The sequence below is a fragment of the Kryptolebias marmoratus genome, linkage group LG19 (assembly GCF_001649575.2).
Source record: "Kryptolebias marmoratus isolate JLee-2015 linkage group LG19, ASM164957v2, whole genome shotgun sequence".
Taxonomy (NCBI): domain Eukaryota; kingdom Metazoa; phylum Chordata; class Actinopteri; order Cyprinodontiformes; family Rivulidae; genus Kryptolebias; species Kryptolebias marmoratus.
The window spans coordinates 15,621,818-15,644,597 of record NC_051448.1 but is presented as its reverse complement, the minus strand read 5'-3'; the positions used below and the strand labels follow the sequence as shown (position 1 = coordinate 15,644,597).

At 44.1% G+C, this 22,780-nt stretch overlaps 1 protein-coding gene across 5 annotated transcripts in view; it reads right to left on the bottom strand.

The window, feature by feature from the left end:
* Window positions 1–22,780, bottom strand: part of pak5 (p21 protein (Cdc42/Rac)-activated kinase 5) — a 62,829-nt gene that overhangs the window by 21,109 nt on the left and 18,940 nt on the right. For 3 of the 5 annotated variants that reach the window (XM_025004407.2, XM_017409160.3, XM_037981522.1), the window contains 2 exons: window positions 16,772–16,996; window positions 15,245–15,289 (listed from right to left, as the gene is read on the bottom strand). In XM_025004407.2, the coding sequence (XP_024860175.1) occupies window positions 15,245–15,289; window positions 16,772–16,975 (249 nt within the window). In that variant the 5' untranslated portion in view covers window positions 16,976–16,996. Of the gene's footprint in view, window positions 1–8,124; window positions 8,355–15,244; window positions 15,290–16,771; window positions 16,997–22,780 lie in introns of those variants that run through there. The other 2 variants (XM_037981524.1, XM_037981523.1) reach the window with 2 other exon arrangements.

Below are 22,780 nucleotides of genomic sequence, written 5' to 3'. Positions count from 1 at the left end.
AGGGTCGGGGCGAGGCGGAGCGCTTGTGTTTCATCATCCCTCCGAGATGGATTCGAAACCGGTGGAAACCTGGTGGCTTTTCAGTCTATTTAGGTTCGGCAGCTCCATTTTTCAGTGTGTGATTTGCTCCTCATCTGCCCCCACCCCCCCGGCTGCCTCAGAAGCTGCAGAACATCGCCTACTCAGTCCTCCCACAGCCAGCTCTCAGTCCTGCCGGAGCAGAGGCACGCGGGAGCCGCTCCTGACTTGTTTGCTGACATTATCTGATGCGCGGCACTTACGGCAGGACGAGGGAGCATTAGCACAGCGAAAATATTCCTCCTCCGACTGAGCTCCAACGCTCTGCCTCTCTCTCTCTCAGTCTTTGTGTGTTAAATCTGAAATCTATGACTCTGTGTCACGACTCAGACTGCGGAGAGAGAGAGAGAGAGAAAAAAAAAAGGCAATCACGCTGGGGGTATTTACACACACACACCTCACTACTGCCGCCGCTGCTCTTCCTGAAGTGCACCTTCCCTCTGCACCAGTGAGCCTCCTGCGAACAGCAGCTTATTTACAGCTATTTGAAGAAGGCGATATGAGAGATCCCTCGGCTCGGCAGATAAAGAGGGCGCTCTCGACCCCCACCCACCCGCCCACCCCTTGAGGACCTCGAGGACCTCGAGGATCAGACGACCTACAGCACAGATTAAAAGAACAAGCCACCGCGCCTGACGCAGCCAACAAGCAAGGCCAATCGATCAAGGAGCGACTGAAATGGTTTGTGTAGGAAGACACAAGCTCCAATGCATGACACTGAAGCCATAAAAAAAAGAGAGAAAGAAACATGCATCTGTAGTGATTATCTCCCTGGTTGCAGACCGTTAACACGTCCTCTGCCTCCCTCTGCTGGATAGAAAGCGTGAAAGCAACTTAGTGATGCACATAACTGTGGACACACATCAAGCTCCTATAGGGCGTGTCACAAATAACAGTTTTAGACCATTTTTGAGTCTACAAACTACGTTTATGTGAAGCAGCCGGGGCGTACAGACAGCACAGCTGAACATAGATGCAAATAAAAACAGAGCGGAACAAATCCTTCATCACACGTCCTCAAACATGAACCCAGAGCGGAGGTACGATAAAGGTTTCACCTTTCTCAGAGTAAACCTGAACTGTACTTTTTCTTGTGTATTTCGATTAATGACAAATGCAGTCCTTCTATCATGGGGATCATCCTCCCAGAAACACTAATTGGTCACGACGTTCATTAGGTTAAATATCAGGTGACTACTGTCGCTGCACCATCAAAAGCGTTCTGAAGCTACAGAAACTTCAGGACTCGTTCTCCCGATCACACCCGCACAGTTTGAGAACGACTGAGGAGACGGCTGAACGTCTGGATGATCAGTGAGTATCTCAGCAGCTCCTGGAGGTTCCTGAACAAAAACTGGTTTGTTTTTTTATTTTGTGTGGGGATAAATACTAAAAAAAAAGAAGAAAAAAGCAAGAAATGTTACCTGCAGTTATCTCTGATCCACACATACATCGTGGTTTGGAAGAAAGCAAAACTAAACAACATCTTTTAGTTGCTTTCTAAAGAACTGAGGTTAGAAAATGTCCATTTATTTCACAGACGCCACCTAAAAGAAGGTTGTTTCGCTCAGAGAAGCTATTTCATCCGTAGCTTTCTCTACATTTCTTGCTTTCCTGGAGACAAACTTGCATTTTGTTTACCGTCCAGGCCAAAGTTGTAAAAGTGTAGTTTAGCTTCATGTATAAACTGCCTCATTTATATCAAAGTAAACACTGATTTTATTAAATATCGTGTGATTCATGAAAGACAAGCTTTGTATTTTGTCCTGTGCACTCAGTAACTCACAGTTTGGGTTAGCTAAAGCTTATTAACTGGACAAAATAAAGACTCTTTCTCTGCGACTGTTTTCAGAGGTTTAAGTTGTCATTTCTACCACTTTTATAAAACTTCATATTCCTTCAAACTAAAACCCAACTAAAAGAGAAGCTCACTGTCATGTGTATAAACTGCAAAAACGACTTGATTTCCAAATGACAGCAGCGTTTTGGGCCTAACAGGAAGTGTTTGCTGCCCTCTGCTGGTTTTCACTCAGTATTTCCGCGCCGATTAAAGAGTCGCCCGGATGAGGGCGAAAGTGATAAGCATGCTAATTACACTGTTAGAGGAATAAAGTCCAGAAAGGCGTCGTGTTCTTGCATCAGAGTTATTAATTACAGACACTAATCCTGATTCCCCCCCCCCCTAAAAGCCCCTCGGACCTCGGATCAGTACGCAGGCTGACGGCTCCGCCCGCCAGAAACGCTGGGAGGGAGGATTCAACGCAAAGTTTCCCTGGTTTCTCGACACGGTGTCGGCCAAAACCACAAAAGGGATCTTAGCTAATATGATCAGGATTACTGAAGGAGTAGATTTCAGACTCCTCGTGATGAACAGGCTGTGAGCTGACCCGTTTCCTCAGGCCATCCTGCTGCCTGGTAATGTGTTTAATAACCAGCAGAGCAACTCTGACTCCTTCATCCTTTACTGCAGTTCTGTCTTACAGATGTTTACAGTAGAACAGAGGCGTCTGCACGCTAAAATACAAAAAATTAAAAAAAAAAAAAACTATTAAGGGTGTAAAATAATTCAACAAAACATTTGAGGAAATCGACATAAAAACTGCAGCTTTTAAAGGACTTTTATACGTCAAAATGTAAAAAAAAAAACGGGGTTCAAACAGATTAAAAACTTCAAATTAAAAGCTTTGTTCTTTGTTTAAAGGGAAAATGAGTCCCCTGCAACGTTTCGATGTAAAGCCAGCAGTGACCTCTTGTGTTGTAAAATAAAACCTCCATCTTTGTCCCCTTCGCAGCTGCATCATCATCATCATCATTATCTGCACATCATATCCTCGGGACTCGTCACCGTTTATAAAACTTTGTGTGTTTTGTAACAGGAAACAGGAAATGTGTGGCTGGTGGAAAAGTCTGAGGTGTGATTATTGTAAATAATGTTCCTTTCCTAAAGAACTATTAAACAAGAGGGATTGAAGGGAATAAAGACAACACTCCTGATGATGGATGCGTAAATGATTTATAGACACAAAAAACAGCATTTTATGCCTCTTCCAACACATAAACTGATATTTATAAAGTATAATATACACTGAGAAGGTCTCACGCTGTTTAGATCAGTCACTCAAAAAGATTTAGTGATCAATTTATTTATTGATTAATTCAGATTCGGTCTCCTAATGTTTTATATGGTAGTTTTCCTACAGAAGACTTTAAAAAGAGATCGTTCTGAAAGTTTTAGTCCTTCCGGGTTGTTCTTTGGTAGCCGTTTCAGGAACTAGGTCATAATAATAATTATTAAAAAGATTAAAAACATAAATAAAAGCTGAAATGGAGTCATAAAATCGTTCTGGAACTAAACGTTGGTCCCAAATAGAGCTACAGCTCTCTTCTAAAGGAGCAAACACGATGGGTGAAGAGAACGTCGTTTCACTCCCCGAGAGCAACGACCCCGTGGAGAACGCTGAGAACGGCTCATCGTTTCCATGTTTGAACCAATAACACCGAGCATTTCATCCTCTACAGTACACATATGTGACAGAAAATAAAAAGAGCACTGTAAAAAAACAGATATAACAACAGAATTATTTAAACTAGACGAGAAATCAACACCTCGAAGACCATCCTGCCTCTCCAACCCGAAACAGGACAAATGTGCTCGTATTTCCATGTACGGGTTCAAAGACGTGAGGCAGCATTTTGTATCTTCTGAGGATGAGCAGCAGTGGAACCACTAACCTCTGCATAAAGTGCATTACAGTAATCCAGCTGAGTGGTAACACAGACGTAAATTAGTGCCTCAGCGTGCCGCTGAGACAGGACTGGCTTGGTTTTAAACCAGCTGCCACAACTGACTGAAGAGCTTAGGATCGACATCACTTTCATCACTTTGTGGTTGGCTTAACGTACCGATCCAGGGACAAAAGTCCACAAGGAGGGAGCCTCAGAAGAGCTGCCAAAAACCATCCCTTCAGGGTTGTCCTCCTTAAAATTTTGAGAAAGCCAAAGTCCATTCGGGCTTTTATGTCATCAAGACAACTGAACGAAGGGTTAGAAACGAGAAAATGTGTCCTTTTCCTTTAAGTGGGCCCTGAAACGGAGCCCTGCGGGACTCCAAATGGGAGAGGAGCGGCCTGACGAGGAGCGTTTGCTCCACCAAGCAGGACCTGAACCACATCCAAACGCTCCAAACGCCAAAGTTAAACACGACGTCCCGCCCCAGCTTTACTTTAAATACAGTATGTCGCCGGCGTTACTTTCAAAACCGGCATTAAAGTAAGGTTTGTTTAGAGAGCGAACTCGTTGGCATGTCATTACTTGCATATCAACAGGATGATTTGAATTTGCTCACACTGAGCCCTCTGGTTAAAGCTAACAGCGGGTCGTTCAGAACAGTGACCTTTGACCTCAGCTGGGCGGTGCTTGAACTACAAGCTGTAGTGACTCGGAGCGGGACGGATGGAATCGAAAGTGTGCTCTGGAAAAATAGATCAGAAAGAAAAAAAAATCATAAAATAAAAACCCAACCCGTACAGTCACCTGATCGTCTTTTTTACGCTGTAACACTTGGAGCCTTTGATCCGACCCTCGAACAGATTTAGGCAGATTCACAAACGGTCCGCAGGAATGTCGAGAAACACCAAAAGCCCTGCTTCGGCTGGAGCGATCACGGAGGCTTGACGCACTTCTCCTTTTCACGAGAGTTTCGCAGCGAGAGTGTCACCGTCTGCGAAACTTTCCGATCAAAAGGAGGCGAGGAGGCAGAGAGCGAGGGGAGGAGGAGGAGGAGGAGGACATCAATCTGATGTCCCGAAGTTATCCTCTTGTCAACTTAGAGACAGATAAACAGACAGCTGCCCAAAGATTAATTACACACCAGAGCTCATTAATCTGAGTCCTGTCAGGCAGCTCCCGGGCCCCTGCAGCACCGTCACCGCCCCCCCGGCGCTCAGTTTATGCTCGTCTCTCCGCTCGATGCACAAACGCTTCTGCCGCCAACACGAGCGCACGAGAACGAATCCATGCTCTCGGGTCAGGTTTCAAAAAACACAACCAGAAACCCAACGAAAGGAAACCTCTCTACGTACAAAGTTCTGTCAACGTGAGGAAACCAAAGACAGGAAAGGAATGCATATCGCCCGCAGGTTTTAGACTCAGATCAGCTCCTGAAAAGCTACATCCGTTTTCATCTAAACTTTAAAATCAGCGGTTCCTGAGATATTTTGCTAACACACAAACACAATTAAAGGCCAAAATTTGAACAAAGACCTCGCACAATCTGTTAGCGCTCAGAATATGTTTTGGGCGTCATTCTCAGCTACCACCACGCCAAATTTTAGGTCAATATCTGTAAAATTGACTGAGTTGTAGCCATTTTTTTGTGTTCTTTAGGGTTAGTTAGCTGTGGCAGCCATCTTGAATTGGGCTGACTTCAATAGTTAATCGGTTATAGATGTGTAGCTAATAATTACTTTCTGCAAGTTGCATTAAAATTTATCCAAAGGTTCATGAGATATTTTAGTAACAGATAAACACGAGCAAAAACATTATCATCCGCCGTCGCCTTTAGGTGGCAGGAGATTAAAAAATATATATACAAAATTCATATTTTTACGGTCTGATACAAAAACACAGATTTAATAAAAAGCAAATAAAGTATATTTTATAGAAACTACAAAGAAACTCTTTTAGAAACTGTAAAAAAGCTGATAGGTAACATTTTTTCAATAAATGTAAAAGTGATGAAAATAAAACGGAAAGCGTCAAAATTTACTGGTTTGATATTTAGTTCTGTTTCTGCGGCATTTTAGTGTGTGAAAATAAATACAGCACTAAAGAAATCATATTCTCTGCAAAAAAAAAATATTAAGATTGATTCCTGAATGCCGTTGTTGTAATCTACTGAAGAAACTAAAACTGAGCTAAAAGCTAAAAGCAGCAAAAACACTAGCTAATAGCTTAAAGTCACAAAAGGTTAGCAAAGGAGTAGCAAAATGCTAGTTAAAAGTTATAAAACATTTGCCTAAAGTATTAAAAAAACAAGCTGAAAGCTAAATTTAAAAAAAGTAAAAGAAGTAAAAGCACTAGCTAAAAGCTAAAAGTAGCAAATGCAAACTACAAGTAGAAAAATAGGCTAAAAGGTAAAAGAAGCTAAATTTGAGCTAAAAAGGAAAAGCAGTAAAACAATAGCTAAAGCTAAACGCAGAAACATGCAGAGTTAGCATTAAAAGAACTATTAGCAGTAGTAGTATTAGCATTAGCAGAATAATAAGTAATAAAACTAGCTTTAGCAGCATTAGCGTTAGCAGTAGTAGCATCAGTTAAGAGATTTCAAAAGGTACGATGTTTTTGAAGGATTTAAGAGAGACTTTTGTAAAATCAAAAACAATTTTTTAAAAGTTTATTATTTTAAAAAGTATAAAAGTAATAGCACCCCTGTATGAATGAGCTGTATGCAAAAATAACAACAAAACAAAAATAAAAACATCCAGCAGGAAAATGTTGATTTTCTAGACTCACTTTAATGCTAAAGTAATGCAAAATTAAAAAAACTAAACCAAAAGAACCTGTGAAAAATGTTAAAAACTTGATGATGTCCTCAGAAGGACACAGGTGGATTAAATTGAGGTTTTATAATAGAAGTGGCGCTGCCAAAAAGCTGCCAAGTGAGTAAAAATGTGGTTTTTATTCATCAGTTTTCTCCATCTGGACGTTCAGGGTTTGAACTGGGAGCTGCAGTTTGCCAGTCCGGCCACACGAGGATACCACAGGTCCAGCCTTCAGACTAAAACTTCTCAGAGCAGCTACTGTTCCAGAGGATTAGCAGTTCCTTTTACGCTTTCTCATCAAGAAACTGGGAGGCGCCGTTAATCTCCAACCCCCTCAATGTAAAGCTGCGGCGCTTAAAGTCTGACCCGTCAGCTCAAGGCTGAAACAGTCCCTTCCTGTTTAAAATTCACGGCCCGATCGGCCTTCCAAACGGGTCTACGCTCACACAGCTCGAGCTGCGGTGCCGAAACCTCTCAGCCGACGTCGGCTCAGGGAGGCGATTTGCTGGAAGGGACTTGTGGACGACGGCGACGGCGGCGAGAAGACAAAGTGAGAGAGGAGGGGAGGAAGAGGAGGAGAAATCTAAATCAATGCCATCCACTGGAGCTCAGTGCCAAAAAAGACAGATGCTCACTCTATCTGTGTGTGACTGAACACACACATCCATCAAGAGATATTTTCCTTTGGGTCTATTTCTGTTTTGACCGATTTCCTCCCAGATCAATGTCGGTCCAAATGTAATACACAGTGCGTCCAAATCAAATTTGACTTGATATTAAAAGAGTATCAATCACAGCGGCCAGCTTTCTTTGTTTTCTTTTTAAGGACTTCAGGGACTCAAACAGTCGACAGGTCAGAAGACAAAGATAAATTCACTTTCCCAACTTTTTTAACACCGCCACCTCCAACAGATGACTTGGATCTTTCTTGGACAGGAGTCCTGCTCCAAACGGGACATGTTAAGACATTCTGGCCTTGCTCCGTGTCTCTGAGCACGTGCCTGGACATCATTCCGTCCCATTCGGGACACTCGCCCAACATCATCAACGCGAGCCGCAATAAAACGCTTTCCCAGATTAGCACGTCTGCATGTGCATGCTTCCTTGTTCAACAAAGACGTGGCGCTTTGAATGTGCCCTTTAACGAAAGGATCGAGTGCAAGATGCAACATAAACAACTTTTAAAGTCTCTTCAGATCATAACATAAAACTATACTTTCCTCCACCCCACCCCTCCGAAGCAAGGACCGGGTGACCCCGTAAAGCTTTTATTTTTAGACGCCCGGCTTCTGAGTGTATACACACACACGCAGACATGCACCGGTGCACGAGATGCGGAGAAAACGAGCTGCGGTTCGTGACGTGAAGCTGCAAAGTTAGGCGTTAAAATGCAACAAAAAAACAAAACAGACGCGGCTTTTAAAACAGATTCTGTACGATCCGTATGAAAACTAAAAATGATGTATGTTGAGGCGAATGCTGGCTGCAGCAGCTACGGTCCTACCTGCAGCGTCACGGTTCGGTCTGACGTGTTGCAGCACTCAGACCTGCGGCGCAGGCAGACATGCAGCCTCGGCTCAGAGGAAGCAGAAACTGTCGAGCATCCTCCCACCTGTGGCTGCTTATAAACCTCCGGCGCTTTGGCTGTTAGCGCCACAGCCTCCTCGGTCTTCATCGCTCCCGCGACCCGCCTCGACTCCAGCCTCGGCCCGCCGAACCCTGTCCCACCCTCTTCCCCGTCCCCCGCCTTGTCCAGCTGCGACTGTACGGACTCTTACTGTAACCCTGACTGAAGCTGCCCTCCAACGATCAGGTTTCCCCCTCTCCAGCTGGTGGGCGACTGCTGTCACTGACCCACTGACATTTCCACCGGGGTTAAATATCACCGTCCATGTCGCGCTAATTGCCAAGTGGTGCCGGCTATGCCTGACATTTGTTCCAGCTTCACAGGCATTGTGATCAGATTTGTTCCTGTCTTTGGGCCACAGCCCAAACACAACTCAGAGATGTTTATGTTTATAAACAACAAAAAAAATACTTTCATTTTGCTTTGAAATAAGCTGAAAAAGTAAAGGCCTGGCCTCCTGTTCAGGCCAGAGGTTTAGACTGAGATCATCTCACGTCGGTCAAACCTCAAACCAGTGGGGACCAACATCAGCTACTGCCTCACCAAATTCTAACTCAACACCTCTAAGAATGGACAGAATTACAGTCATTCCAGTCAGCTGAAGACCTGCAATACATCCAGTGATTACACACACACACACACAGACAAAAAAACATAATCGCCCGCTTTCACTTCCAACCCTGCAGCTACATTTCTGCCGTGATGTAAGTGGAGGTATTTTCAGCGCACCTATGATGGGTTTCGCCGCGGCGAGTTGTTCTGCTTCCCAAAATACAGCGTTCTCCACCTCCCCACCTCCAGATTGTACACCTACAGCTCAGAAATGCAAGAAAGCGCAGCTCGTTGGAGGGGGCAGGAGTCGGTTTGGGAGATGAACAAATTGTAAAATGCTCTATTTTTAAACAAACAGGACAGATCAAGCTGAAGGTTACAAGAAATTTAAAAAAAAAACAAACACAGTTTCACCGACGTGTTCACTTCTTGAGCGCTCTCCGTGTTGCGGATTAAATACGATAAACGCGTCGAGCCCAAGAGAAGGCGAATCCGTGCGGCCTCAAAGCATCAGTTTATTCCTTTACGCCAACGTGACGTTAGCGCCGACTAAAAAAAAAACAAAAAAAAAACCTGCCAGTGTGTTCTTGAGTCAAGTTTTCATGTAACCAGAACGACACTTAAAGCCGCCTGACTGATTCCGTTTGGTCGTCGGCCATCGCTGCCCTCCCTGCCGACTCCTTTCTGCCAAACCAGTGGATTAACTCCAGCCGTTAAGAAGAAAAACCCTTAAAACGTGACGTGCAGATACATTTTATCACTATAACAAGGCGGCTGGACGTGAACAACCACCGATAGTCTCAGAGACCACAATGGCCTGACCTTAAATTAAATTAAATCATCACAATTTATTTATTTATTTTTCCCCTCTTTCTTTGGCTTGCTGTTACTGGATATCTATAGGTAATTTAAAAAGCTCGGCATTAAAACAATAACCTTTAATTGGGTTTAAAAAACTGTCCTGTAACTAAATGATACCTACATAGTCACTTGGCTTCGTCCATTTTTAACTCTGATTATTTCTTCTGCTTCCCAGTGAAGAGTGTATGAAGTATTGGTCTATAGTTAATAAACTTAGGTTTTATTCTTTTTGATGACACAATAACATTAAATGAAACATTGTTTTATGTTTTCATTTGCAAATAAAAATAAATAAATCTGTGTTCAACCCCTCTGAACGATGTGATTACCTAATTACAAACAAAGGAGGTAATAATATCGGCAGCGTCTGTCTGTGTGTCTGTGGACGAGATCATTCAAAAAGTTATGAACAGATTTTAATTAAATCTTCAGGAAACATCAAACATGGAACAAGTGATTACATTTTGGTGTTGAAAGGTCAGGGTCAAAGGTCAAGCTCACAGATCAGCCCGTGCTCTAACTCTGCAGCTGTATAACAGGAAGATTAAACTGCACAGCTGGACACCTCTTAGGTCCAGGGTGATCACTACTGATTTCAAGGTGACGGGGTCAAAGGTCAACATCACAGTTGACCTTGTGCTCTAACTCTGCAACAGTGTGATGTAGGAATGTCCAACTGCACAGCTGGACACCTCATGGGTCAAAGATGATTCCTGTTGATTTCAATGATCCTGGGGTCAAAGGTCAAGGTCACAGGTAAACCCCTTTGTTAAAAACTTGTCTCTGCTCCAACATGGGACCCTTCTGTTTCCTCCACCAAGGAAGTTCTGTTTGGTTTATATGGGTTTTTTTTTTTTAGCAGAGATCAGGTAAAAACTAATGCACAGATTTGGAGGAAATGTTCAGGAAATGTTGGAGTCGTCCCAAAAAAACAGTGGATTAAGTTTTGGCGCTGATCCTGATCTGATCTGGATCAGACTATTTTTTCATCACGCTGTGGCCTTGGTGGAGGTTTGTGCTCTCTGAGTGCTTCTAGGTTTTTTTAATCTTTTTTATGAGACTGATATTATAGCATAAATATTAACACCTGAAGAGGCGGGGAAAGAAGTTCTTGGGTCTTCGGACCATAAATGAACCTTTTCAAGCTGTATGATGATCTCTGAGCTCTCAGGCACTTTTTATAACTTCGATTGTGTGTTTTGAAACTTAAAGTATAAAAACTAAACGAAGCTGTCTGCTGCTCGGTGGGTTGTAGCTCTTATGTCCTGCCAAGGAGAAACTTTTGATTTTGCGAAAAGAGTGTGACATCTTTGAATAAAGGAGGATTTTACTTTTGAAGAGGGTTAATTTTGGCGAGAAAAGTCTATGCTAACACCAAACTTTTGATTTTATTCTCTATTTTTTTAAAACTTTTAAGGTAGTTCACCTATTCCTCCAAGAGCGGCGCACATACGAGCAAAAATGAAATTTGTATCAAAATTTCATTCAAAAAAACCCGAAAGGATATTGCATTTTCGTATGCCACTTTTCCCAGAAAGGAAACGTAATCCCGGCCCAAGGCTGAGGAAACGTGAGCTACCAGGAACAAGCAGATAGCATTAACAAGCTAATAACTATAAATACCAACGCTAACGCACACATACACATTTGTCTAAACAAGCACACACACACACATTTACACACATCATGATCATTAGGGTCAATTTCATCCTCAGCTGCAAAGAAGTCTGTAATTTGAGGGTGCTAAAGTCAAGGTGCAACATGAGCCTGACATTAATATTAGCCTCTGCTGGTGCTAATGAATCCAACACATTATCACAGATCTAACACACACACACACACACACACACACACACACACACAACATATACATACACTGATGGCACGCCAAACCAAAAAAAATGCAATGAATGCCTGTCGGTCAGAGTCCAAAACCTAAAAAAAACCTTCATGTTTTCAGATCTTAAATGCCATCAGAGCCTGATATTTATCATCCTGTGCCGAAGAGCGGGCGATCATGTATGTCCGATTCAAAATATCCGCCACAGCAGGTCAACCTGAGCAAACATTTACAGATATTGAGCTAAAGGTTGGTGGAGTGGTAGCTGAGAGTCATTCCCAACACACACTCTGACAGATCCTTCATTACTGCTTGAAAACGTAGCACAATCTTAGTTTAAAATTATGACCACATTGACTAAAACTTCATCATTTTTCAACATAAGACGATCTGAGTGTCAGACTCTGGCGTGCCTTCCCTTCCAGGAGTGCTCGGCCTTTTATTAATCAGGCGTTAGCGGCGTTAGCCTCACGCTCCTGGATTAGCACGCGCCGCGCTAAAAAGGCTTGGAAGCCTGGAGGAGGGGAGGGAGCGGAAACCTTTCAGCAACACAAACGCTCAGCAGAGATGAGCAGTCTGACAAGATTACGAGCCCCTTGAATGAACGATGAGCGCTACCGAGCTAGAGGGCAGGGTCGGCCATCTTATTTGTTTATTTATTTATTTTTGGTCTGTGCGATGACCTTGCCAAACTCTGTAACCGCTTATCAGACACGTTCACGCAATCATATCTACACAGACACACACACACACCCCTCCGACAGGTCAACATGGACATCCAATATGTCAACCGTTTCTGTATGCTGTTTGGTGAGGACAGCTCTGGAGGCCTGCCAGACCGGAGGCTGCCCACCTGGTGAATGCATAAACACACACACACACACACACATTTAGCTCAAAGAACCTGGGGGAGTCTGCCAAGCAGAGGAAACTATACGTCAATCAAGTGTCACAGCAACCAGGAGAGAAGGATATCAGGCCATGGGTGAGACACTAAAAATAAGCCTGTCCACCTTAAAAGTCGGGGTCTCGCTCTCATCCAAAAACCCGCCGCTGTGTTTGAGTCGCTTCAGGACGAAACTGACGCTTATATTCCAGGAAACCCCGCGATCAAAGCTTGTCCCGAAACCAGATCTGGACCTTAATACCTTACCTGAACACATAAACTTCAACGTGAACACATGAAATCACTCCCTGAATGTCACACCATGATTACAAGACACAAGTTAACAGACAACACGGTTTAAAAAGAACATTTCAGCTATTTTGAAGGGGAAGCTCTGTGTAAGGATTATAAACAGTCACTATCTCACCTGTTGTAGACAGCCTCGGTTTGGACAAATAGAGTTTAACAGGCTGTCCACATGGGAATGTTTTTTGTGGATATGCTATTTTTTTTAAGCTTTAGCCTTGTGTACACGTGGAAATGGAGTCTCAGGAGTTTTTTTCGTTTTTTAAATGGGTTTCAGGGTGAAAAAATTTTGAAACTCCACCCTCGAGCAACGAAAACTAAACCTTTAGAAAACGAAAGAGTCGTGGCACCACCTCTAATCTAACCTAGGACCGGGGGGGGCGTGTCCTGGTGGTGGTCAGAGGGCTCGGTGGCACCGGTGTGATGGCCGCCTCACTTCTCAGTCCAGACAGAAGCTTACCACCATCAGTGTGTGGATGGGTGGATGAAAGGGTGGATGACTGACTAGTGTAAAGAGCTTTGGGTTCCTTGGACTAGATAAAGAGCTACACAAGTGAAAGCCATTTACCATTTTCTTCTTCGTTTGTTTACATTTTGCACCCAGCGTTCAAGCCTTAATCAGATAAAAACGTCTAGAAATGGTGTCCAGTTTGTGAGGATTTTTTTTAGAAAAGACAAATAAAAAGGCTGTTTTGGAAATACTACCTAATGCTAACGGCTAACCTGAGTGGGGCTAAGACTACAAACGGACTCCGATCTTCAAAGTTCTATAGAGGTTCATGCAAACGCTGTATATTAAGCCTTCTTCACCCTGGTCAATTCTTCCATAAATGGTTATTTATGTAGAATTCTGTGCTTATTTGGACGTCTAGTGGCAGCAGCGGCAACACTTCCAGTTCAGTCTGGGATCAAATTATTTCAGTGCAACCTGAAACCCGTCTATTAGGACTGCAACCCGTGCTCGAACACAATTACTGAATTATTCATTAACTTGAATATTTATCTTGCGTTATTCCAGGATATGACAGGTTTTAGGAGTCTGACTGTTAACTGGAGCATTCGTTTTGTAATTGTTTTTCGGCGCTCAGGGAACGAAACGAACGCAGACTCGAGGGTAAACACTTTGAACAGCGAGAGGTTCTGCTGTCAAACTGAATCGAACCTCTCCGGAATAAAAGCGGAACATAACCCGAAGACATCTGGCCTGAAGATGACGCATTTCTGGATTATTTCTGCGAGATTAGTTCTGTATTTCCATTGTTTACAGTTTCAAAATAGGCCAGAGGCAAACACCAGAACAAGGGCAGGACTTAGTAAGACTCCCCTCTGGCAAATCTCCCAACTTGTCCTTTTTTAAAAAAAAAAAATCAGCTCGGGGTCTTTCTGTCCACATTCGGAAGGGTTTTGTTCCTAATTCTTTCTGCGTTAGGCCTTCAGTTCTGTTGAAGCCTCAGGTTTTCAGTCGTGTCAGCTGCAAACTTCCACACCGTGTGTTTCAGGATCACTGCTCAGCTGCAGAAGTCAACCCTCTCTTCCTCCGAATGTCCTCAGTGTCCTCGCAGGTGTGGAAGCGGCTGGCACCTATCCCAACCTGAGCTGTTCCGCGTCATCTCACGAACCCTTTCCGAATCCACCTTAGTCTCATCGGTCCACGGGAACGTCGTGATAGTTGGCACTTTTGTTCGTACAAGTCCCGACGCTCGCTTTGAATGTAAATATAGGTGAAGGTGCATAAAAGGGTTTGTTTGTTTTTGGGGTTAGCCTTTCAGAATCAGAGAGTCTGAACGATTTTTTTCTTAGGATCCTCTGTGACGAATCCAAATAAGCTTCTCCTACAATAACGCTTGTATCGTGTTAATGTTTAATGGAACGAGGCAGGAAAAGAGTCTGTAGGGGGGGAGGAAGAGGAGTTTGCCTCTTCTACGTTTAGCTGGTTTGGGTTGGATGAAGATGTGAAACAAAGGGTTTCCTTTAACACATGCAAACCCTTTCTGACCCATTTTCTGTTGTTGTTTTTGTTTTTTTTTTACAGGATGCTGGCCTCCAGCAGAGCAGAATCAGCTGCTATGACAACATGCACTTCACATTACAGCACCCATCACCCTCATTACCATCATTATGAATATCATCATCATCATCATCATCATTACCGTCGGCGCTCCACAGCGAGCAGAGAAACAAAAAGGGAGCATGCCACTGCAGCTAGCCTTGTCTTTTCTACGGAGGCTCATGCAGGGAGGAAACGGGAGACGAGTGGAGATGAGGTCGAGGGAAAGAGGACTTGGCACAGAGATGCGGTTATGTCATTCTCTATGTTCCCGCCTGTTCTTGCCGACATCCCACCTCCACCTGAAATGCATGGCAGCAGGCAGCGGAGGGGTGGGTGGGGTGGGGTGGGAGGAGAGAGAGAGAGAGAGAGATGTGGGAACCAAACAGCTGAGATGTGACCGTGTGAGAGCAACCATTTAAAAAAAAAAAAGAAAGAAAGAAAGAAAGAAAGAAAGGAAGGAAGGGGGGGGGGATTCAAACCACAAGGTAAGAGGAGGTCATACTTTGGGCAACGGCGTTTCAGAAGACCGGACTTTCTGGGGAGATATCTGTGAAGAGAGCACGACAATTATTTTCTTGTTTCCCCCTCTTCAGAGATATCTCCTGCGGCATCATTGCTGTTCTCTGGGACCGAACGCTCGCAGACTTTTTCAGGCGTTCCTGTCGGCAGGAGCTGCAGGTTTAAATACGAGCTTACAGTCCCAAAACTAAAACAACAAAAAAAACTACACGTTTTCTTGAATCAGTGCTTTTAGCATGTTGCCTAGCTTTACAGATGTGGTGCACACAGGCGCTGCAGGTCAGAGTTCTGTGAGTTTAGGAGGAATATGGTTTAAGGAAATAATAATACGTTTGAATCTAAGAGCCTCTAAAGGACTGTGAGGCCATCTAGAGAAGCTAGAGAGGCTCAAAAATGCTGATCGTCTACGAGCCAAAGAAGCGTGGACAAGGTCACGCGAAGGCGAGGCTAAGGAACTGCGGCTCGATGGCGTCGCAGCGGCAAATTGAGAAGGAGCCGATGAACAACAACACATCAGAGGAGACACTCAGAGAGAAGAGGAAACACACGTTCACAGTACAGAGAAATCACACAGCCGACCGGACGCATGCGGGCTGGGCTTCAGATGAGCGAGACAACAGGTTAATGAGAAAGATCTGTTCAGATAAACTTCATTAAACAAGTTCCGATAAGTAAAAGGTGACGGAGACTCCAGCTGGAAAACATTTCACGTTTACTCAAAGTGACAAAAAACATCTGCAAATAATGGATTGTTACATTTAAGGATGTTCCTAAATTGTTTATCTGGACTCAACAAAACTATTTACTAACTAGTCTGTCTTTAAATCCTAAAACATACCTTCTGGGATCGGTTTTAGTGAGTGCTACACGTGTTTTAAACTTTATAATATTATTTACAATACAGTTTAACGTTAAATTAACACAATGTCAGAAAAACTGATCAAATCTGAGGGAAATCAAAGATGCTTCCAGTCATTCTGGATCAAATCAAGAAAGTTTAAAGCACCAAAACCCCTTTAAGAGTCACACAAATGGTTACTTTTTTACTTTAGAGGCAAAATATTTTACTGTCGACTCTAATAAAAATTTAGTTTAGTCCATAAGTGACTTCATCGGAAAGGGAGTCATTCACTGTTACTTATCGATAAATTGCTTAATGTAGGTTTCAAGCAATATAATTTCAGATATTTGAATGGTGAAAGTGGCCAGATGGTCTGCAGAATTATCCGCTTTGCTTCTGATGGGAGATCGCAACAGGTGGAGAGCTGGGAAGTGAGAAACAAAACACTGAAGAGACCAACACCTACACAGAGTGAGAAGACAGAGAAGTAAAAGAAGTGGAGGAAATATTCAAATAAAGCTCGGGAAAGGAAAGGAAAGTAAAGGAAAGGAGAGGAAAGGAAAGGAAAGGAAAGGAAAGGAAAGGAAAGGAAAGGAAAAGGGGACATGTGGAATCATAGATGATGTTAGAGCACCAGACGGGACGTGGTAATGGCCGCCGCGCTCTAACCTTCATCGGCGCCAGCTGAATGGGGGTGATGTAGGACGGGTCCACCATGGGCTTGGGGCGGTTGGCGGTGTCGGCCAGCAGGCTCTGCCATTGCTGCGGCAGCCCGGTGAACTTCTGCTCCCGCGGGTCAAAGCCCGTGTGGACCCGGTGCTCGAAGTTGGACGGGGCGGAGATCTCCAGCCGTTTCTTCTTCTTGCCAAACATGCTGGATGACCCGGGCAAAACCTGGCAACCCAAAAAGGGGAGACGGAGATTAGCGGTGAGGCTTGGAACTCCTTCTGCGCTTTTGTCAGAAATGCAGATTCATTTACAGGCAGCTCAGATGGCGACTTGTTTAGCTGTTACGTGACGAACAGAAATATTTATCCTAGATCGTCTGTAAGAATAAAGAATAGACCGCAACACGTGTTGTTTACAGCGTCAAGATCTGTCACTGTTTCACCGACACCGTTAAACTGAACGTTTGGTGACGTTTCACTTCATCCATCCTGCTGGTCTGCTCTGATGAGCTCAGTCCTAAAATACACCCGGATAAAATAAAAAATAAAAAACGTGGAAAGAAGGAACAAAAATGTCATTATGCAACATAAACATCAGGAGAAAAAATAGCCGGTGCACTGAAGACAAGAGAAAAAAGAGAGAAGAAGCTAAAAATAGCCACTTTTGGACAACAGCATGTTTTTTTTTATTATTTTAAATGTAGTTAGAGAATAAAAATGGAGTGGAACAAGCCCACTGTCAGGTTTAAAATAAAGGGAGTAGCATCTAAATTAAAGAAGAGTTCAAGAATTAAAGGTTTTTTAATATTTGCATGTTTTAAAAGATAAAGTGTCGTCCAATTTTTTAGAAATGTGTAAGTTATAAGACTATCTTCATCAGCGAGGCAAGTAAAATGTTTAAAGGCAACTCCAGCTGTGACATTAGCACAGTAATAATTAGTCTAATCGGTTATAATTAGCATTATAACTTGTGGTTGTGACGGACAGAAGAGGTGGAACCGACAGTTTTTCGCGCCCCGAGTTAAAGAGTTGTGTGAGACTGGCAGCGTAAACGAGCCCAAACATCCTCAGGAATGATTCCCCTTGAACAGAAGAGTCAGTTGAGTTCGCTGACGAGTAGATTACAGAAATGTGTGGTCACTTTACGGTACCTGTGCTGGCCGCCACACCACCGTGCAGCTCTGAAATCTGAGGCGTGAACGAATAAACTGTTCAGTCAAATCCAGCAGACAGGCACAGCTAAACGTAAATAAAAGGCCCAGTTTTCATATATATATATATATGAACCCTTAAAAGCCTTTAATTTTCTCAAAAAACCACAGTGCGCCTTATAATCCGGAGCACCTTATATATGTAAGAAGTCATAATGTTTTAGTACAACTTTGGTTAAACTACAAAGCTGCACCGCTTGCAGCATTAGGCCCCCACACACTCAGGCGTGCTGTGGGTACTCCGTGAGCCTCGCGGACTCCGGGCCGACTGCCCGCGGACGGTCGAGACTTCATACTCAAGCGTACAGATTGACCTAAAATTCTCCCGCCGTGACAAATTTCAAGCATGGCGTCACCGGACGAGGAGGAAGAGATCGCTTGTCCTCTTAGCAAAAGAAAAGAAGGTGCCTTTAGCACCGTTTCTTTACCACCGGGGCAGCCACCCCACACCTGCCAGTGCTGCACACTGACACACTGGCTGTGTCTGGCAGACGTCCGCGTTGAGTCCGCGGGGACCTTCGCAGAGTGAAGTACGTCCCGAGTATGTGGGGGGGCCTTTACGTCGGTGCAGTATTCTCTGAAAAGACAGGAGGCTGTTTTGTATTGCTTAATGCGCCTTATAGTCCGGTGCACCTTATACATGACAAAAGTTCGAAAATGGACCATTCATTGACAGTGTGTCTTATAATCCAGTGCGCCCTATAGTGCGGAAAATACGGTAGGTAAGTTTTGAACAAAGATCTCCTGCAATCAAAGGATGTGTTGGGGAAGACGCTCAGAAATCCCAGCAGCAAAGTTGAGCTCAATATCTCTAAAACTGACTGAGTTGGAGGTGTTTTTTCACCAGAGGAAGTCATTAAACCACTGTCTAAAAGGGATTCTTGGAGCACCTGAAAGTAAAGCTCATAGTCTCGTGTTTTACTGACCACAATTTATAAAAAATAAATAAATAAATAAAAAAGGCATCCCACCAAATCCGACTAGAACGTTCCCAAACGTACGCCTGTGTTTTCCGGCGCTTTGCTCACTGCGGGCAGAGATTTATCGTGCTCATGAGCTCCTGTTTGTGCTTTTTGTGGAAGAAGACCTATTGTGACTCCGCCGGAGTGTTTGCACAATTGTCTGGGTCACGGGGACAAAATGTCACAGTGCTGTTGTTGCAGCGGCTGTGAATGGGGCTTTTTGTGCCAGTCCTCTCAAGGAAGCGCTGTCCTCCGAGGACGAGGACGAGGATGAGGACAGGGACCGGCCACACCTTTCCCGTTTTCCCTCCTGCTCCCCGTTACGACTTCAGCCCAGATAAACCCCGCTGTGTGGCATTAACGTGAATCTAATGTACCTGCGCGCCACGCGAAACGCAAACGGCGAACAGAAAGATCACCTCCAGAACCTCCTAAACAGGAAAATTAGCAAAAAATATAAAAAATCAAAGAAATACAAAACTAAGGAGGGGGTCCTTGCAAAGTAACGTTATCTGGACTAAAATTGGGATAAAATGAAAGCAGCGTTGGTGATTTTGCTCAATATTTGTACAAAAAAAATATAACAGAGTTGGAGCTATTTTGGTTTATTACCGTCTAATTCAAATTAAATCGGGTCGACATCAAAAGTTTGTCATTTGTTTCTGAGAGTTTCAGGAAAAATCCATCCAGTGGTTCATGACGTATTTCACTAAGAGACAGATAAACAAACACACACACACACACACACACAGACAAAGGAAGTTACTTGATCGCCCTCTGAGCTGAAGCCAAGTTGAAATAATCATACTTTCCCAGCCTGAACCTGAAAATGAACATGTTTTATTAATCTTAGCTGCAGATTCATGGACAGTTAGACTTATATGCAACACTGAAACGTGCTTCACACAGAAAGTTTGACTTGATTTATTTACTGGACGATAAATAAACTGTGCAGCTAGTTTTTTTTTAAATATTTTTTTGCCATTTTTTTTTTTGCAGACGGGACAAATCCCTTACACATCTCTAAATTTGACTCGGCTGTGAGAATGACTGACTCTCTGGGCTTGGCAGAGACGCTTCGGCAGACGAGGCGGCGGAAGTCACCGAAGGGTCTCTTTTCTAAATGTAACTCCAAGGAGAAAATGCAATCAGAGCCATGTTTGCCCCCCCGGTCATTTCCTCGGCCTGCCCGGCAGGCGGGCCTGCAGGCGGCCTCAAGCAGGAAAGATGGAGGGATAGACCGATGAGAGAGGCGGAGGGTTGGGGGCAGTTTGACGAGGAGGAGCGCAACCAGGAGATCCAAAACAGATAAACAGGAGAGAGAGGGAGAGCAACAGATGTTGAATCAAACAGGCGCTGAGATGTAGACACGACCTCCATCGGGCAGCTGCACCCAACTACGAGTCCCGACGTTCCGGTTTTAGCAAGCAGACCAGGTTTGATGTAAGCGCCGGACATTTTAACATGAAATCTGTGAATGAGTCACATAAAAATGACATCGAATCCGGCCGACGGGCGCTTTCAGGGCGAAGCTCTTCTGACAGGGATGGAGAGAAAACTTTGTTCTTTCAGCCTCGAGCCGACGCAAAACGTGCAAGCAGTCTTTACCGCTGTCGCCCGCTGCCACGAAAGATATGTGGTCGTGGAATTTCCTTGCGTCTGTATTAGAGCCTGGCAGTTTTTTTCAGGGTTCCCGCGGGATTGGAGTCAACTTTACTATTAATTAAAAAGTTAATGGGAGCGGGAACCAACTGATAGGACAAAAAAACAACAAAAAAATAAAAAACAAAAGTATATATATATATATATATGCAGAGGGAGATAGCTGAACATGAAGAAGAGGTGTGATGATCAGAAATCAAGACCAGGAAAACAAAACAAAAGAAACTGAGTCTACAAAATAAAACAGGAAGTAAAGCTGACATAGAACCCTTTTCGAAGGCACTAAAAAGTTGCTTTTTTTCAAGATAAATTAACCACAACCAGGGGAAGTAAGGGCATGGATTTGTTACCTCCAGCTCAACGAGGACGTTATTTTATTTTAGCTTTTGAATAAAACACAAAATGGTTCTGGAGCCACAAACAATGTTTTGCCTTGTGGTCCGTAAGCAGCCAGACTGAAGTTAGTGACCCCTGACCCAGACGGGGAGCGGATTATTCAAGGCTGCAGGAGGGCTTAAAGTCCCGCAGGCCGAGCTCCACCGCAGAGAGGCGGGGCCGCAGGTGCGCACCTGCACGCACGTCGCGCGGCGGAACGAGGCGGACTTTGAGGGTGGAGGGGCCCCCCCGGAGTTGAATGTGCAATCAGCTCCAAGCTCAAAGCTCTGTGGACAGAGACATCGGTCGGGTCAGTCTTTTGTCTTGCAGCTCAGTTTTTAAAGCAAAGCCGAACTGGACGTCGTCTCGGCTACTCACGGTGCAGCTGAAAAAAAACAAAAAACGATCTGAGCCAGAAACACCCTGCCTATCAGCGACTCGTGTTGGTTTAAAGTCAGAAAACAGAAGTCTTAGAGTCTAAATCTCAAAAATGTCATTCTGGTTCGTGGAAACGCCGTTTTATAAACTTTAACGTTGTCGTCAATTTACTATTTGTACCCATACGTACAAGTGCAGCAGCAGCAGCCAGCTGTAGCTTTCAGAACATATCCAGCAGATATGTTATTAAAGCTGTCAGCAGTGTGAAGGTTTATTATCATTCATCACCGAAAGGTAAAACTACGGTTATAAAGGGAATATACCTCATAAACCAGGTGATGATTTTTTATGAAACTTTCAATGAGTGATCACTGGATGTACCTCCACAACTCACTAACCTTTAAAGAAAACTAACGGAAGACCTAACGGCATCATGTGAGATTGACTAAAGTGGCTACAGTGTCATTTCCTCAACTAAAATGATCGTAATTTCAAACTTTGGCATCAAAGGTAGCAGGTTTGAACTCCTTCATGGAACGCAGGACATCAAAAAAGTGTTGATAAAGTATTATAAACTCCTGAAAACATTATTAATGGAGCTGCCGTGCACTTTGGTCTTGGTCCTACTCAGAATATCTATTAACCCGATCTGAGTATTTCTTCAAACGATGACTTTCAGAAAGCTATCAGCAACAGGTAAGATATTAACTGCTGTAATGCCACGTCGATATTACAGTTTTATTTTACTGTGTACTATTTTCAGTTTATGTTGCGTAACTTTTAACGCCCCCGCACGCGCAGATCGATGACGTCAGCGTTTGCCAGTGCTTTTAATCGGAAGCACACACCGCCACGAGGAGCTGCTCGTCAGAGATCCCTGCTCCCCGGCTGATTTCGTCTCCAAACCATCTGTCACCATCTGAGCCACCGCAGGCATTTCCCCCGTCTGCTCGACGACACCTCAACGAACCAACACACACACACACACACACAGAACCTGTGCAAGTGTGTGTGTGTGTGTGTGTGCGAGCGCGCCTCGGTATCCGCGCTCGCCGTGTCTTTCGCTCCATTTTCAGATTTGCCACGCACGTGCCACGACTCCATGGAAACGTGGCGCGCGGTGTGGGCGCAGATCCGTGGCGTGCACGATCCAGACCGCCACATGAAAAGAACGCAAAATTCTTTGTGATAAACAAGCCGGAGGAGGAGGAGATCTTTCCTCCTTGATTTGCTGAGGATGAGGAAGAGGACGTGGAGGGGTTCCTTGTTTGAATTTTTAAAAAAGGGTCAAATGGTTTCGAGATGGAAAACAAAGTCCGGTGTCTCCTAACTTTGTTCTACGGACAGAAAGTCCACACATCTGCCTCTGATCACAATCATCAGAAGAGCCTTTATTCCTCCAGTCCCCCCCCCCCCCCCCCC